This window comes from Lytechinus variegatus, chromosome 17 (genome assembly GCF_018143015.1).
Source record: "Lytechinus variegatus isolate NC3 chromosome 17, Lvar_3.0, whole genome shotgun sequence".
Lineage (NCBI taxonomy): Eukaryota > Metazoa > Echinodermata > Echinoidea > Temnopleuroida > Toxopneustidae > Lytechinus > Lytechinus variegatus.
Window position 1 is genome coordinate 21,341,430 of NC_054756.1, and position 15,669 is coordinate 21,357,098.

General features: G+C 34.9%; 1 protein-coding gene across 4 annotated transcripts in view; it reads left to right on the top strand.

The window, feature by feature from the left end:
- Positions 1-15,669, top strand: part of LOC121431448 (neurexin-4-like) — a 44,432-nt gene that overhangs the window by 15,383 nt on the left and 13,380 nt on the right. For all 4 annotated transcript variants that reach the window (XM_041629017.1, XM_041629019.1, XM_041629020.1 and 1 more), the window contains exons 10-25: positions 1,224-1,457; positions 3,964-4,084; positions 5,390-5,581; positions 6,306-6,401; positions 6,918-7,057; positions 7,676-7,855; positions 8,040-8,262; positions 8,684-8,779; positions 9,913-10,052; positions 10,553-10,798; positions 11,206-11,361; positions 11,988-12,161; positions 12,731-12,865; positions 13,866-14,105; positions 14,534-14,619; positions 15,116-15,254. In XM_041629017.1, the coding sequence (XP_041484951.1) occupies positions 1,224-1,457; positions 3,964-4,084; positions 5,390-5,581; positions 6,306-6,401; positions 6,918-7,057; positions 7,676-7,855; positions 8,040-8,262; positions 8,684-8,779; positions 9,913-10,052; positions 10,553-10,798; positions 11,206-11,361; positions 11,988-12,161; positions 12,731-12,865; positions 13,866-14,105; positions 14,534-14,619; positions 15,116-15,254 (2,598 nt within the window). The remainder of the gene's footprint in view (positions 1-1,223; positions 1,458-3,963; positions 4,085-5,389; positions 5,582-6,305; positions 6,402-6,917; positions 7,058-7,675; positions 7,856-8,039; positions 8,263-8,683; positions 8,780-9,912; positions 10,053-10,552; positions 10,799-11,205; positions 11,362-11,987; positions 12,162-12,730; positions 12,866-13,865; positions 14,106-14,533; positions 14,620-15,115; positions 15,255-15,669) is intronic.

The window sequence follows — 15,669 nt, forward strand, 5'->3', positions numbered from 1 at the left end:
TGTTGTATGTAACATTTCATTCCGTATCACTCATCTATGCATATTTTAACACTTGCCTTTCCTCTTTTCTATTCCCTCCACCCTTTCATTTTATTTTAGCCATTTTGTTTACTTTAACATGCAATCCCTAAACTAATGCTCAATTAAATTTGATAACAATTTTGCATAATTTTTGTTGTACTAATGCTTACAATATTAAACAGGATCTGGTATTTATATAATTTTCTTTTAAGTTCTTATTTCAGATAAAAAGGGAAAATAAAGACTTATTTTGGTAGTGTAAAAGTTGCTTCAATCTGCCCACAGGTTTTTTTTGTATTTCTTTAATTTATTTGTCACTGGCCACGAAGCTGATGAATATGATTGATCGCATTTTAGTTTAAATTGATCTTTATTTGGCATGATGTCACAAAATTTGCCTTATTAATATTAAGACTCTTTAATAGCCTATTAAGTTTTGATTTAGAAAAAAAAATCATGTAACATATTATTTTCTCACTTGAGAAATTCATATTAGCATGTGAAATTTAGTGCATCCTAATTCATGCATTAACTACTAAGTGCATTTGCTTATCAAACATCCCAGAAGATTCACAGAAGTGCTATTGCCAAATATTTATTGGCATTTGGCAGAAAATGCAAAGAAAATTGTCATCCTTAATGAAGGGAGATAATGTTTCAAAGATGTAGAGGTTCTTTTAATTAATTATTTCTAACTTACTTTTTGCTTATGTCTATGTTATTTAGTGTGCTGTATTCCCACTCTTCATCTATTTTGTTTGTAAATTGCCCTCACCAATCATAATCCTTCATGTCATTATAATTTATTTTCATTTATTTCATTCATCATAGATAAATGTTGGTCTTCTGTTCCATTCTACTGTCCATGTTTTTCCATTTTTGTTTTCATCTCTCTCCAATAGCGCACTGTTTGAAATTTGTACGCCTTTTTTCCATCAGTCTGATTTATCATTTCCATGTCTTCTACCATTCATCATGACATTTAACCTTTCACTTGCCAAACTGCCTCTCATTGCCTAATATCTGCTTGCTCATGAATTCTGCATCTGCACTAATCATGTATATCAGTTCTTCCGTTCCGTGTAACCTGTGAATGACCTTTGACCCAATTGCATCCATCAACGAGCTTACTCCAACCTTAAACCCATCTCCCGTCCTCCTTTTGTTCTCTTCCTCTCTCTCACTCTCTCTCTCTCCGTCAGGTTTTGAGGGATGCATGCAGAACATCTACATGCAGGAGAAGATGCTGGTTCCTACCGAGGTCGATGGCACACTCATCATGAGGGGTGTTACCCTGGACGGGTGCCCCCTCCCCGGTAACCCCTGCGTGGCCGGTGAGGTGGAATGCGCCAATGGAGGAACCTGCGTGGAGCAGGATGGTAGACCGGTGTGCCTCTGCACCGACCCCAAGTTCACCGGTGTCCGCTGCCAATTTTGTAAGTGTCTTCTTATAAAATGTCTTCTTAAAATGATCGTGGGATGAATTCAACATGTTTCTTGGGGTTAAAGTATTTAGAAACATGGTACATGTACCATTGTATAATAAAACTTACTATTATAACTTTACCATAATTATGGGCACCTAAGGGCTCAACAGCCAATAAATCAAGTTTGTCATGGTATTTTCACTTATGTCTAAATTATCATAATAGTTTTAATTTTTTATGCAATGATATCCAGGTATATGTATATGAAAAAAAGAGGAGTCCTATTTCAATTGATGAATTTGGCAGATGCTCATTCCAAGAATATTCTTGTAGTGGACACTCCATTGATAAAAAATAAAGAATTAAGTACATTTGGTTTTAAATTTACAACATATGTAAGCCATGTTGATTTATATTTTCAATGGCAGAAAGAAGCTACTGAAAACTGTTTATCTAAAAAACGAGAGCCAATGGAGTAAACTAGAGAATAAAAGGGGTCTAAGCTTTCGATCCTAGCAGAATTTTCATCCATTATATACATGCATTTCTCTTCCTTGTATTATTCTTTTTGTTTTCAATTGATCAGGCTTCGAAAGGTAGAATTCATGACCATCGTTACAGTGGTAATTTGATCAAAACACCTGTCAAAATAGCCAGTTATCACTAAAAAAAAATGATATTTTGGTTCATATCAAAACCTCATTCCGAATTATACTTATAAACTTCAATTGATTTGTATTATGATATTCTTGCTTTCAATCATAAGAGACATTTCTTTTGATGATTACAATTTTTTATCAAGGTTTTTTTGTTGCTAATTTTGATCATATTTATCCAGCTTTTAGTTTAAGGACTTGCCAGGAGGTAAGATTATAAAACCAGTGAGTTTTCCATCACTATGAATTGAGCTGAATTTTCTAACACTCCTCTTTATTTTATTAAAGCTTTTCTATAATATTCACTTTTATCAAATTTGATAAATAATTAATACAATTCATAAAATGTTGCTTCTTTGCAAACTTCTTATTTCTATGTTTTATTCACATTATATATTTTAGATACTAGAAACAATTAACTTCAACATTCTGTGTGAGTTTGTATTCTTTCAAGGATTAGCACTGATTTTAACTTTTTTTAAAGTAAATTCTTCTTCATATTGCTTTCTCCTGTTCATTTTTTTCTAAAGGTCTAACTCCTTTATGTGATACCTTGCTTTTATCTTTGTGTTGCTTTATAAGCTTGAATATTTACCATTGAATTATCTTTGACATAGCACCATGAAAAAATGAAAATACAAAAACTATTTTATGTGTTTGAATTGAAAATGCTTTCTTCATGAAAACCTAACTAGGTTTATATCATGTTGTACTAAAAAATACTTAAAAGTCATTCAAATTGCATTCATATTCTTTCTAGAATATGAACGAAAATGAGTTCTTTTCATCCTTTTCTAACATTAATGTTTTGTTTGGAATAGTGTTTTTACTTAACTCGGAATATCTAAACTCTTCTTTTGTGTGTTTGTGTGTGTATTTTTCCTGTTGCTTTCATAAAAAAAAGAATATTTTTGCTTACTCTTTTTAAATATGAAATATCCTTTTTTTACTCTTATTGGAGAATTATTCGCAAATCATACAGGTTCTAAACATTTCTAAAAATGAATGGCTTGCCAGCTTGTAATTCGTTATGTCTAAATGTATTACAAAATTTGAAATTTCTCTTGTTATAAAGTAAGAAGACAAGTATCATCTCTCAAGATTTATAATTAATGCTTGTTTTTTCCTTTTCATCCAGTTTGAAATAGAAGTCCCTCTTAAAGGGCAATTGCGGAGTTATATCTGAATATCTGTAATTTGATAAAATGAATAAATATAAACTCAATAAAGTATATCAAAGATTGTCAAACATATGCATTCATTATGATAAAGCAACTGATCTAGCCGAACATGTAATTCAATCATCACTCTACATGTAACTCTCAAATCACTGATGTTCACTGAAGAATTACTTAACAGCATTTTGTGTTCAATATATTATTGAACTTTGTATGATAATCCATGTACAACTAATTTCTTTGTTAACTCATTTGTAATTGATGATGAAGGAGATGATGGAAATTTGTTCAATCTGTCAGTGTTTCATTTGTAACTACATTATGGGTACCTTCTTATATTATGATAATAAAAATTATTTTTGTGAAACAAGTGATATTCTTGAAATGTTAAAATAATTGATATTAGATGACTTTGTGAGAGAAAATTCCATTTTCTTTAAAAATAACACAAACTCCAATAGAATGTTTGCTATTCTTTTACCATTCAAAATTTGTGATAAAACTTGACGATGCTTCACATGATAATCATGTTGACAAAATCCATGTAGTATCTGTGTGACTGAAAGCCCATTTTAAGTTTTGGTAAATCCCCCGGTGTGTATCACTCAGTTGACTTTGAACAGTAATGAAGTGGATGATATGTAAAATAATTTTGTTGTTGGTTTTTTTGTTCTTTCAAAGATACATACAAGAGTTCCTGTGCAGAGTATTTCTATTCCGGCGATACTACATCTGGAGCTAAACTCATAGATATTGATGGTGCTGGACCTTTCGAACCATTCTACATCGAGTGTGATTTTAGGTAATAATCTCGTCTACGTAATTGTTATCGTCTCATGATTACCTTAAGGTAAAGCAAAGGAAGTTCCCCAAATTAAGTGGTTTCCTTTCATGTGTTTTCTGTGCTTACTATGCCTAATAACCAAGGTTAATCAGTGACTTGGCTGAAAGACTATTGTACAATGACTTGCATGATGTGAAATCATATGAAGTCATATTGTTTAAAGTTTGAACAAATGTCCCTGAAAACAAATATGTCTTTATATTAGATAGATAGCCAAGACAGATAGCCAAGCGCGATTGGTCCATAGCGCGTCACGTGATATGATCGAAATCAATGTATTTTCCCAGCCGGTCCACCTATGACGAATATATTGACCAACCGGTCCATGAATATATTTTTCTACGTGTATGGCGCCCTCTTGTGGATTAGATGTTTACCATGCATTATTGGCCTGCCTTGGGTCCTGGACCTGGACTGGACTCGAACTTAGATTTAGATCTAGGGCTAGGCCTACACAAAGTTGATTTGATTAGAAAAGGGTCATTCACTACGTTAGATATCTATAGATCAAGATCTAACGTTAGATCTATACCAGTTCAATCAATCACTGTGAATATGATGCACCACGCCGTACACCGGGGTACCGTAGTACCCCGGGGTACGGCGTTGTGCAGCGCCATCTCGTGTTGTAATAGTGTACAGTTACATTGTTGTCATGGTGATCCTGTCATGCGATCGGTGCGACAATCATGACAATGATGGGGACAATGATCACAAAGCCTATTTCCTTTCTTTGATACAATCTTATGCCAATAATAGTAAACAAATAGAATAAAGTTATCATTTGCATGCATTAATTGTTACATAAGATCACTAAAAAGAAAAAAAAAAATCTCTACATAACATTAAAATATACTTGTACACATTTTTGGTAACCCAGGGTACAGCGCAAAAAATAAAATAAATAATTCAACAAAATGGCGGATTAGTATTTGGTACCCCAGGGTACCAAATACTGCATCATATCATAAACAATAGGCTACACGCAACATTAGGCCTAACTTTATCTTCATCATTAAAGGCTATCTAATATAACAGATATTGACTGATGGGATGTGTAAAAAAAACATTCTTTAGACCACCTAAAGGATCACTATTTTCCCTCAGTGCTGCACGCTTCAGGAAAATATAATCTCTCGGGAAAATACAAATCCAGCGGTCCAAAGAATGTTTATATTACACACCCCATCAGTCAATATCTGTATAATATTGTCATGAATATTACAGTTTAAAATAAAATTTATTTTTGCTCCCTCTTCCCAGTCGAGGAACCACCGCTTTTGAGATCCCTCACAATCTTCAGCCCGAGACGCTGGTCCGTCACGCTGATCTACCTCACCTGGAGTTTGATCTTGAGTATATGTTCATGACCAATGCCATGCTCCATTTCCTCATCGGAAGGTCCAAAGGCTGCTCCCAACATTTTGACTACCACTGCTTTGAGGCACCTCTCAGGTAAAGTCTCACACTTCACAGTCTTTTAATTGAAATTGTATTAATCTTTTGTGGTATTTCATTAAGATGTTTGGAAGATTATGCCCCCTTTTTGCATAACTGGTGAACCTTTCTTGCTCAAGATGAGATAATCAATAACTTCTTATCCGATATTTTAAGGTTAAAATTCTCATTATCTAGCATTTGAATGAAAGTCTGTTATTCATTAAGATATGATGAGAGTCGTGGAAAGTGCACTAGTACTATCAGTATGTCGTAACAAATTTTTTTTGGGGTAGAGGGTTAATTTGGGGCTTAATTGTGGGTATCTCATTTGACACAAGGAAGGGTCACCGGTCATTCTTATGGGTTTATTAGACAACCACCAGATTTTGATTCTGATTGATTCCCCACTTAGCGAGAAGGCTTATTAAGAGTTAATCTCCCAATCCGACTCTGACATTTTTCTTGCTCCCTCCACCCCCTCTTTCCCCCTACTTTCCCCCACCACTTGCCTCCTCCGGTCAATCTCACTTCTTTTAATCATATTCTAGAGTAGATACAACAATGGTCTGGAGGCTTTTGTTGCTATGTTCCCGACTAGATGTGCCTCAGGCTAGTAGTTATACCTCTTGCACAATATGATAAAAGAGCTTGCAATTATGACATTTTCAGTGATCCCATGATACATCTGTGGAGAAGCTGTGGTCATGGCTTTGTGCATATTGTTTCTTTTCATTTCTAGGCTGGGCAGCGACACCACGCTTATAACAGTAGCAGGCAAAGAAGTCCCTCGCCATGCCATGCCATTTCTCGGTAACTGTGACAAGGGTCGCAGAAAGTAAGATCATATGCCATCTTTTTCACAATTTATAGATAATTATTGTATTCTGTAGAATCATTCACATATATAAAGAATCACACAGGTGTTGATTAAAATCAAGGACATGGAGCCCTCTCAAGCTTGCATGCTTGAAATTGCCGTGCTATAATTTTTTCTGACTTCCTTTTTTTGTGCTTCATGTCTGGGTTTTTTTTATCCATCAAAAATTTTCTTAACCATTTTAAGTCATCTTCACGTTATAAGTAATTTTCCTCATCATTATCAGTTATCTTAACTGTTAGCAGCAGTGTTATCATCTTAAACATACCATTATTTCTATCATTATCATCATTGTCATAGACATCATCATCAATAGCATCAAGATCATCATCATCATAATAATAGTCACCATCATCATCAGCCTCATCATCAGGTGAAAATAGAAGTAGTGAAGTAATTGTAGATCTGCTATTATTGATATTAGTTATAGTCCTACTTGTAAAATCAAAGTTTGTTCTTTCATAATTCTTTCAGATGGATGCGTGATGATGGTAACATAACTAGCATGTTCTACTTGCCCATCACCAAACTCAGCTTGAGACCTTTTTCTGATCCTGATGCTGACTTTACTAAGGGAACACTGACCCTGGGCCCACTTCGATGTGAACACTCGTGTAAGTTTACTAGAATGGGGAATATTCAGGTGAATGCTTATTCATGTTAGATGAACAATAATGTGATTGAACTTATGACTAGGTGTGACCAAATTTCCAGCCTTTAGAGATGTTTACTTTGTTTACCGTTTGTAGACTGGATGTTGAAATGGAAAGAGAATTCATGATTTATTTCATTATTAATGAATGCCTATTATTATTCTGATTTTATTATTTTATTCTGTGAGAAAGCAGTTGACTAAACAGTGTTATGGGGATTGTGTCATAAATTGCAAATTATATATATATTTTTTTTTAGATTTTTCACTCTTTATTTATTAACTTGAAACACAAATGAACTTTAAATGCAGATAGTTGTAATTTTTTTCTTTCAATTTCTATTCACAAAAGGTTAGTGTTTAATATGGTAAACAATTAAATGTAGAATAAAAACATTAATTGAAAAAGGAATGGTATTTGCGTTTATAACATAATGACTGAAAATAAAAAAATATGATTTGAAAACAAGAATAATAGGGAGATTATGGAAATTACATGTACCACATTGCAAAATATCTACTTTTGTTATAAATTACTTCAAAGCAAGCTTCATACAATTTTCCCTGTCTTTTTCTTCAGTGGGTTACACCGTACCATACACGGTCTCATTGTTGAACCAAGAACAGCATCTGGCCATGGATGGTTGGCGCACTGGAATGTTCTCCTTCAGTTTCCGAACACATGATCTCAACTCTGTACTCTTCCATCAGAGGGCAACATGGAGAACACACAACTTCCTCATGGCTTCTATTACTGGAAGTAAGTATGATCTAGTTGGTACGCTCAGGTCAGGGAAGTCATAGTGATGATGACCCTGATGATGACGTCGTTAGGGTATCATTAATGTGTCTGAAAATATATTTATTTTGTGAGTACACATAACATTCAACTTATACTTTGAATGTGGGATTGTAATGAAATTATTGTTTCTTTTGTTTTCAAGCTAACACATTGAAGTTGGAACTGCATATGAACGATGACATCCAGGTGCACACCGTTGCTACAGAAAGGATGCTGACCGATGGACAGTGGCACACACTGACCCTTCAGAAAACTACACACGAGATCCATGTTACCATTGATTTTGATCGTTACTCTTTGACCCTCCCTGTCGGTCAGGAAATGGGTATATTCGGTGGTCAGATGCATATTGGTGGAAGCGGAGTGTAAGTATAGATTACAGCCTTTGACATATTTCTCTATAAGAATTGTTTCTCACATTATCTTTGCCATGAATAATAATAATATGCAATTTTTTATATAGCGCTGAATACAAATGTTTCTAAGCGCTGCATACTATTACCCCGGCTTTAGCACAACTACCCTGATCGGGAGCATCGAGCATTCAAGGAATTTCTTCCTACCGGGTACCCATTTACTACACCAGGGTCGAGAGTGGCAAATGTAGATAAACGCCTTGCCAAAAAACGCTATTGCTGCGGTGGAATTTGAATATTGAAGAAGTAAGATGAAACCTAGCATTCCTTAGACATTATTGACTGAATTTCTTGTTTAGTCCGGCCTTAGATTCTTGTTTTGAATTAAAGTGTTCTTATATTGTTCTTATATTTCTTTCTCATTTTCTAGACTCCCGTCAGGTTTTCATGGTATGAGTGGATGTATCTCGGGTGTTCTCATCAATGGAAAATATCAATTCATTTACGACTTCTACAATGAGTTTACGTAAGTTGTTTTCTTACATCTATAAGATTCTGAACAACTCCATAAAGTATGTCCATATTTAATTTATGTGGGACCTTCCTGAAAAACTTTTTTCTTAGATCATGAAAATTTTAACGCTCTCAAACTATCATTGCTTGTAGTAAAACAGAAGTATAAGTAGTTGTAGCAGTAGTAGTAGTAGTAGTAGTAGTAGTAGTAGTAGTAGTAGTAGTAGAAGTAGTAGCAGTAGAAGTAGTAGTAGTAGTAGTAGTAGAAGTATTAGTAGTAGTAGTAGTAGTAGTAGTAGTAGTAGTAGTAGTAGTAGTAGAAGTAGTAGTAGTAGTAGTAGTAGTAGTAGTAGTAGTAGGAGTAGTAGTAGTAGTAGTAGTAGTAGTAGTAGTAGTAGTAGTAGGAGTAGTAGTAATAGTAGTAGTAGTGATAGTAGTAGTAGTAGTAGTAGTAGTAGTAGTAGTAGTAGTAGTAGTAGTAGGAGTAGTAGGAGTAGAAGTAGTAGTAGTAGTAGTAGTAGTAGTAGTAGTAGTAGTAGTAGTAGTAGTAGTAGTAGTAGTAGTAGTAGTAGGAGTAGCAGCAGTAGTAGTAGTAGTAGTAGGAGTAGTAGTAGTAGTAGTAGTAGTAGTAGCAGGCCTGCCAACTACTCCTTTTTAAAAGGAGTTACTCCTTTTTTGGAAATTTTAATATCCATTATATCATAGGGAAAGAAAATTCTCCTTTTTTTTGTCCATATATTATGTACAGTCATCTATGGGAAATATGCTGTGACTCCTATTTTGTAAATGAATCACTCCTATTTTGTATGTTTACAGGTTGGTAGGCCTGTAGTAGTAGTAGAAATACGAGTGTTAGTAGTAGTGTAAGTATTAGCATTTATCAGAAACCATATGCCTGTCATTTGATTATTAACTTTTTGTGCAAAACAATCCTGAAAAATAGATAGATTTTGCATATTTCAATATAAAGACACTTTGCAACATTCTATCTCCATTTATTGTTAAAAACTGTGTGAACCATTTCACATTTGGGGTGAACATCTGTCAAACTTTTTTTTTTTGGGGGGGTTTACTTTATTCAATGTACATGTAGCAGACATTTCAGTTGCAACTTTGAAAGATAATTTTTTAATTTGTCTCATATAGAAACCCAAACATGAAGCCTGGTTGCAGCAGTGCCTGTGATAAACAACCCTGTCAGAATGGAGGAGAGTGCATGGACGAATGGGGTTCATTCACATGTAAATGTACCCATCCATCATTGCTTGGCCAGACCTGTGCTGTTGGTAGGTTATGTTGTTGACTAAAACATTACAGGGAAGCTTTTGATGAACCATTTTGTGGGTCTCCTCATCTGACAAATTTACCCTCAGCATATTAGATTCAAGGATTACAATTATCTTTATAGTTCATAGTCAAAATCACTGACAAGTCACTGTATACAAGTCACTGTATTGGTCGTTAATGAAGAGACTGACCCCAGTGGTCCAATTGGAAATAATAGGCTAAGAATAGAAATTGTTTGAATCTATCCTGATCTGTTACCCAGACCTATTGCTGCCTTTTGTTTTTATCTGACAGCAACCATTTTCAATATAATTAAATATGCTAGTAATATCCACTCTTGACTTCCAGCTTAATAGTTGCTCGGATGTTAAAATGAAAATCTTCAATATGTCACTGGATTTGCAAAATATAAGATTTGATGAATCAAAAGGTTTAGACTGTCTTTGAAATGATCATAGTCTGTGAGAAACACCCTCCATACTTTTCTTTCACTGTGCAGATAAGAGACAGGACACCCTCACCTTCAAGATGGACTCAGCCTTTGTGAACTTTGACCCCAAGAACAATGACGTCCTGACTTCCAACTTCCACCTTGGTTTCCGAACCTTCCAAACGGATGCCCTCCTCTTCTATGCCAATGATCAGGTTGGGAACTTTGTACAGCTTGACATCGAGGCCGGAGACTCACTGGTGATGAAGTTCAACAAGGGAAAAGAAGTGGTGCAGCTTGTGTCGAGGATGAATGGTAAAGGATTCAGCAATATTTAATTAGTCTTTGATGAATGTACTTGTCTGTTGTATACTTTTTACTTTGTTACTTTGTGGAGCATTGGGGCCCAGTGGATTAGTCTTCTGACTTTGAAACAGAGGGTCGTGGGTTCGAATCCCAGCCATGGCGTAATTTCCTTCAGCAAGAAACTCATCCACATTGTGCTGCACTCAACCCATGTGAGGTGAATGGGTACCCGGTAGGAAGAAATTCCTTGAATCCTACGCAGCTCAGCTAAAGCCGGGGTAATAATAATAGCAGTTTTCAAAACTGAAGTGGCTACCCTGGGTAAATATACCTATATTATTATTATTATTCCTTATTTTGTGTAAATGCTGTGATACAGAGAGCATACTAAATGCCTTTTCTTCTTTTCCAAGCAGCCTCTGCTCTCAATGATGGCTCATGGATCGATGTTTCTATTCTACGAGATGAAAAATCAGTCAAAGTTGTGCTAGATGAACAATTCTCTTCAACTTTTGATGGTAACGCCACTCTGCTAACTGAGAGTGATGGCACACCTTTCACAGGTGTACAGGGTAAGTTTCCACTGACTTTGCAATCGGATATTGTGCTATCTTGCAAGACTCTAATATATCATAGACAATTATATTATTATATCCATGGCCAGATGCTGTTCTTGGTTCAACAATGAGACCGTGCATGATACGGTGTAAATTTATATTATATTATTATATTTAATTGCGCATAAAAATGTTGACCCAACTTTTGACGATTGCCAGCAAAAATGATCTTATTTTTTTTCTTATTTAAGTTAATCATAACACTGCTACCAATATCAGGCCCATGATGTTTCTGAGCAGCATTAGATTAGAAACTTTTGTCAAATATTACTTGTTTGCATTATTTGTATCTTTTGAAAATATGATGTAATAATAAGCTTAAATTCTTTAATACTACCATATTAAGTAATTCATAAAATATAAGATTAAAGGGTGAGCATCTCTGTTTAAAGAAAAGAAGAGGTTGATTATTGTGGGGTATTATACCAAGTGGGAAATGATTAGTCAGTTTGTCAAATAAAGTACCAAAATTTGTGTGACAATTGATAAATCTTCTTCAACTTGACTTCTTTGTTTTAAAAAAAATATCACAAATGTAATATGACATGCGTTCATTAGTATTGATTTTTCATTATTTGCAGCAACCGTCAGACCACTTCTTCCATTCAGTGGGCCTTCAGAATCCTTTGTAAAGATCTATGTTGGTGGAGTCCCAGAGGGTACCACGGCAGTCCCTACCCTACAGGGGTGCATCAGGGGACTTGTCATCAATGGCGAAGGGTTCAATCTGCAGGAGAAGGCACAAAATGAGGAAGGTAAGGCGACATTCTCTTTGGTGTTGCAGGGTTTTGCAGAGGATCGCCAATGCAGCATGGTGCACTAGTTTTTAAGCAATGGATAAAGAATGAGAATAAATATTACTACTCTACTAGGAAGAAAAGTAAAACTGGGACAAAGATAATGCATGTGCTACTTAAATCTTGTCCAAAACTTTTTGAAGATTCCCTAATGAAGTGGAATTGTATTGAACTACCATTCTAACATTCCATCTTATAAAGTATTGTGAATACTCTCTCATTTTATTTGAATGATTCTTTATAAGAAAATTATTTATCAGATTTAGCCCACTGTCTCAGCAATATTTAGCTTTTTCTTAGTGAAGGCAGTTTGAATACATATCTTACAGATTTGGCGATTGCATATCAGAAAGCAATGTATGACACAAATTTGTATCTTGAAGACGACTCCTTCTCCATGCTTGAATAGTTGTTTTGTATAAAAAAGGGTAGAATATGGATTTCATTTTTTTTAAAACAATGATCCATGTCCAGTGCATTCTCGGAAAAGATATGATCGAGTTGAATACTTATGTGTATTTTTGCAGGTATTTCTACAACATGCACTGATAACTGTCTTCCAAGTAACCCCTGCATGAATGGAGGAACTTGTATGGAGAAATTTGAAACTTTTGAATGCAATTGTACTACTACCTCATACACTGGAAGGACCTGTACTGAAGGTAAGAACCCAATATATTGTTGTCCTTTTAATTATTTGAAGGGGGGATGGGGAAAGCGGGGTGGACATATGTTCTCCAACAAACCATGTATGAATGGAGGAGCTAATGTGGAAAAATAAAAACAAACTTTTGAATGAATATTCACCACTATACACTGGATGGACCTGTACTGAAGATCAGAATTTTTTCCTTGAATGTTTACTCCCCCCCAAGGAGAAAGAGATGGATTAATTTTCCATAAATACCTGCATGAATGGAGCGACTTGTATGGAGAACTGTATTTTTTTAAAAATGCAATTGCACATAAGTGCCTCATACACCGGAACAAGTTGCAAAGAATATGAAAACTCAATAGACTTTTATATTTTGGATGATTCTTTATGGTTGAAAAAAGGTTGGAAAGGGAAAAGAGGAAAAAGATGGATTAATTTTCATGTAGCCATGGATGAATGGAGAAAGAGTTTTTAATTGTAAAATGACAGATAAACAGATTGGCCCGTATTCTGAACTGGGGTTTAAATTAAACCCTGGTTTAAAGTTGTGGTTTAACTATGGAGAGCCAATCGGAGCACAAATCCCTCACAGGACAGATTCAATTTATTACCTCATATGACACCCAAATTGTTCATAATGGTCTGGGAATGATAACTGAAATATTTTTCTTCGTTATGAATGCAAAAGGAAACAAAATAGTAAACACAAGAAATACACAATATACACAGAATTTTTGAACTTTTGGCTCCCCATAATTTTAGCACAGAGTTAGACCGTGGTCTACGTTAAACCTGACTTCAGAATATGGGCCATTGACTTGTAGTGTATCTGATCTAAGCAGAACAAAATAATGGAGGAGAAAGTTAACAAAGGAATGATGAAATGCAGTTTTATGGTAACCTTTATAAACATGGTGGTCATTTAATGGAGCATAACTATTATAGCACTATTCCTATCAATGGTAAAGCATTATTTAAAACTTCATTATATTTTTTCTATTTTTCAGATGTTGGTGCAACCTTCAAAAATACCACCGTACTCCTCTACCCCCTTATCTCCAGTCCTGATGAATCAGCAGACGTCTTAGAGGTGGATGATCTGCACTTTGGATTCAGTACAACTTCTCCTGACGGAACCATCTTCTACGTCAGGAATAACTTTGCTGAAAGTGCCCAACAGAACTACATTAGTGTCAGCTTACTAGGAGGGCATCTCAAATTTGTATTCAACTTTGGAACAGAATTAGGTGAATGATATATGCGTTTTCAGCAATAATCTAGTGCCAGGGTCTTCTACTAATAGCTTATTTTACATTTTTAACATAATGTAGAAGGTAAAATTAAATGAAAAATAGGATTGAATTAAAAGTGAATAAATAAGTTTCCTCTGAGTATATCACCTGAAAATCATTCCTTAGGATTAGGGTGATAATGAATATAAATAACAAAGGTTTCCAGCAGTGATGCATAAATCTAATATGTATAAGTGCCCTTGCTTTTTTTGAAAGTTACAGCCACTAAAATGATTTTATTGTAGCTCACAAGAATGTAGAGAGGTTATTCTGCATCTTTTGTATTTGTCACTGGTATTGTTTTCATAATTCCAATTGATCGTGCATTCTTTTAAGATAGAGCAATTTTTTTTTACATACATTTACATTTTATTTTGTTTTAGTTGAAATTGAGAAAACTGGACCATACAATGATGGCTACCGACATGGAGTTGTTGTCAAGAGATTTGGAAGGCGGATTTTGGTTGATGTAAGTTTATCCTTGAATTTAACTTCATCTCCCCCGATTATTTACTTACTTACTGATATGCATGGTGAATGTTAAATCAAATTCATTACTCATGACGAAAGCCTCCGTTTGGGAACACTATACCCCAGATTTTCCATGGACCTACTCCATGGTTTTTCTCAATCAATTACTGCCCCAAGTAAGTATCAAAACACCTGTTTGTTGACCTCGGTCCGAAGATAACATAATAGCCCGAGCGCGGTCCCCGGCAAAGCATGCCGCCATTTTTTATTCACTTACTTTCCTTATTTCGAGGTTTATATATGGGTTTAGTAGTAGTTTCATATTTTCGGAAATTGCCCTTTATATACTTTTTAAAGGTTGTGTATTTCAACAACTTTTTATGATGAATCAGAAATATATTAGATACATTTATAAATATAAAAGTTAATAATACTGTACATGCATGATTATTCAATCAATTGAATTTTTCTTGTTCACCCTTTCTTCTGCACAGGTTGACAACCAAGGTGAAGATTACACAACTCATTTGTCACAAGCTCGTCATTTTGACGGCAGAGCAGCTATCGTGGTAGGTGGAGTAGAAAACAACATGGATATGTTTACCTCTGGTGGTTACGAGGGATGCATCACAAGTAAGTGAAGTGACAGAAATAAAACATTGCACTAGAATGTTCTGGGAGCTAGCATGAAAGCAACTCTTGCTGGAATATCAACTTTCATTGGAAGAGCCAATCAAGAGCCATAATTTTCACAGTTGCCATGATTCAATTCAATTCTATTCATTTATTTCACTCAATAAAAATAACATACATACAGGTACATGTAAATAAGAAATACATAATGGCAAGAACAAAACAAAGTAACAGAAGAGATAATACAGTAAATAGTGTACAGAGCAGGCTTCGAGCAGGCTTCGAGTGTATACTGGCATTAAAGATCTGTTAGATGATATTTCTGCATGAGTTGATATCTAAATTTCTTTGGGGGGAAAGAGCACTGGGCCCTGTAGCACAAAGGTTAGCGATTAATCGTCTTTAGATGATATTT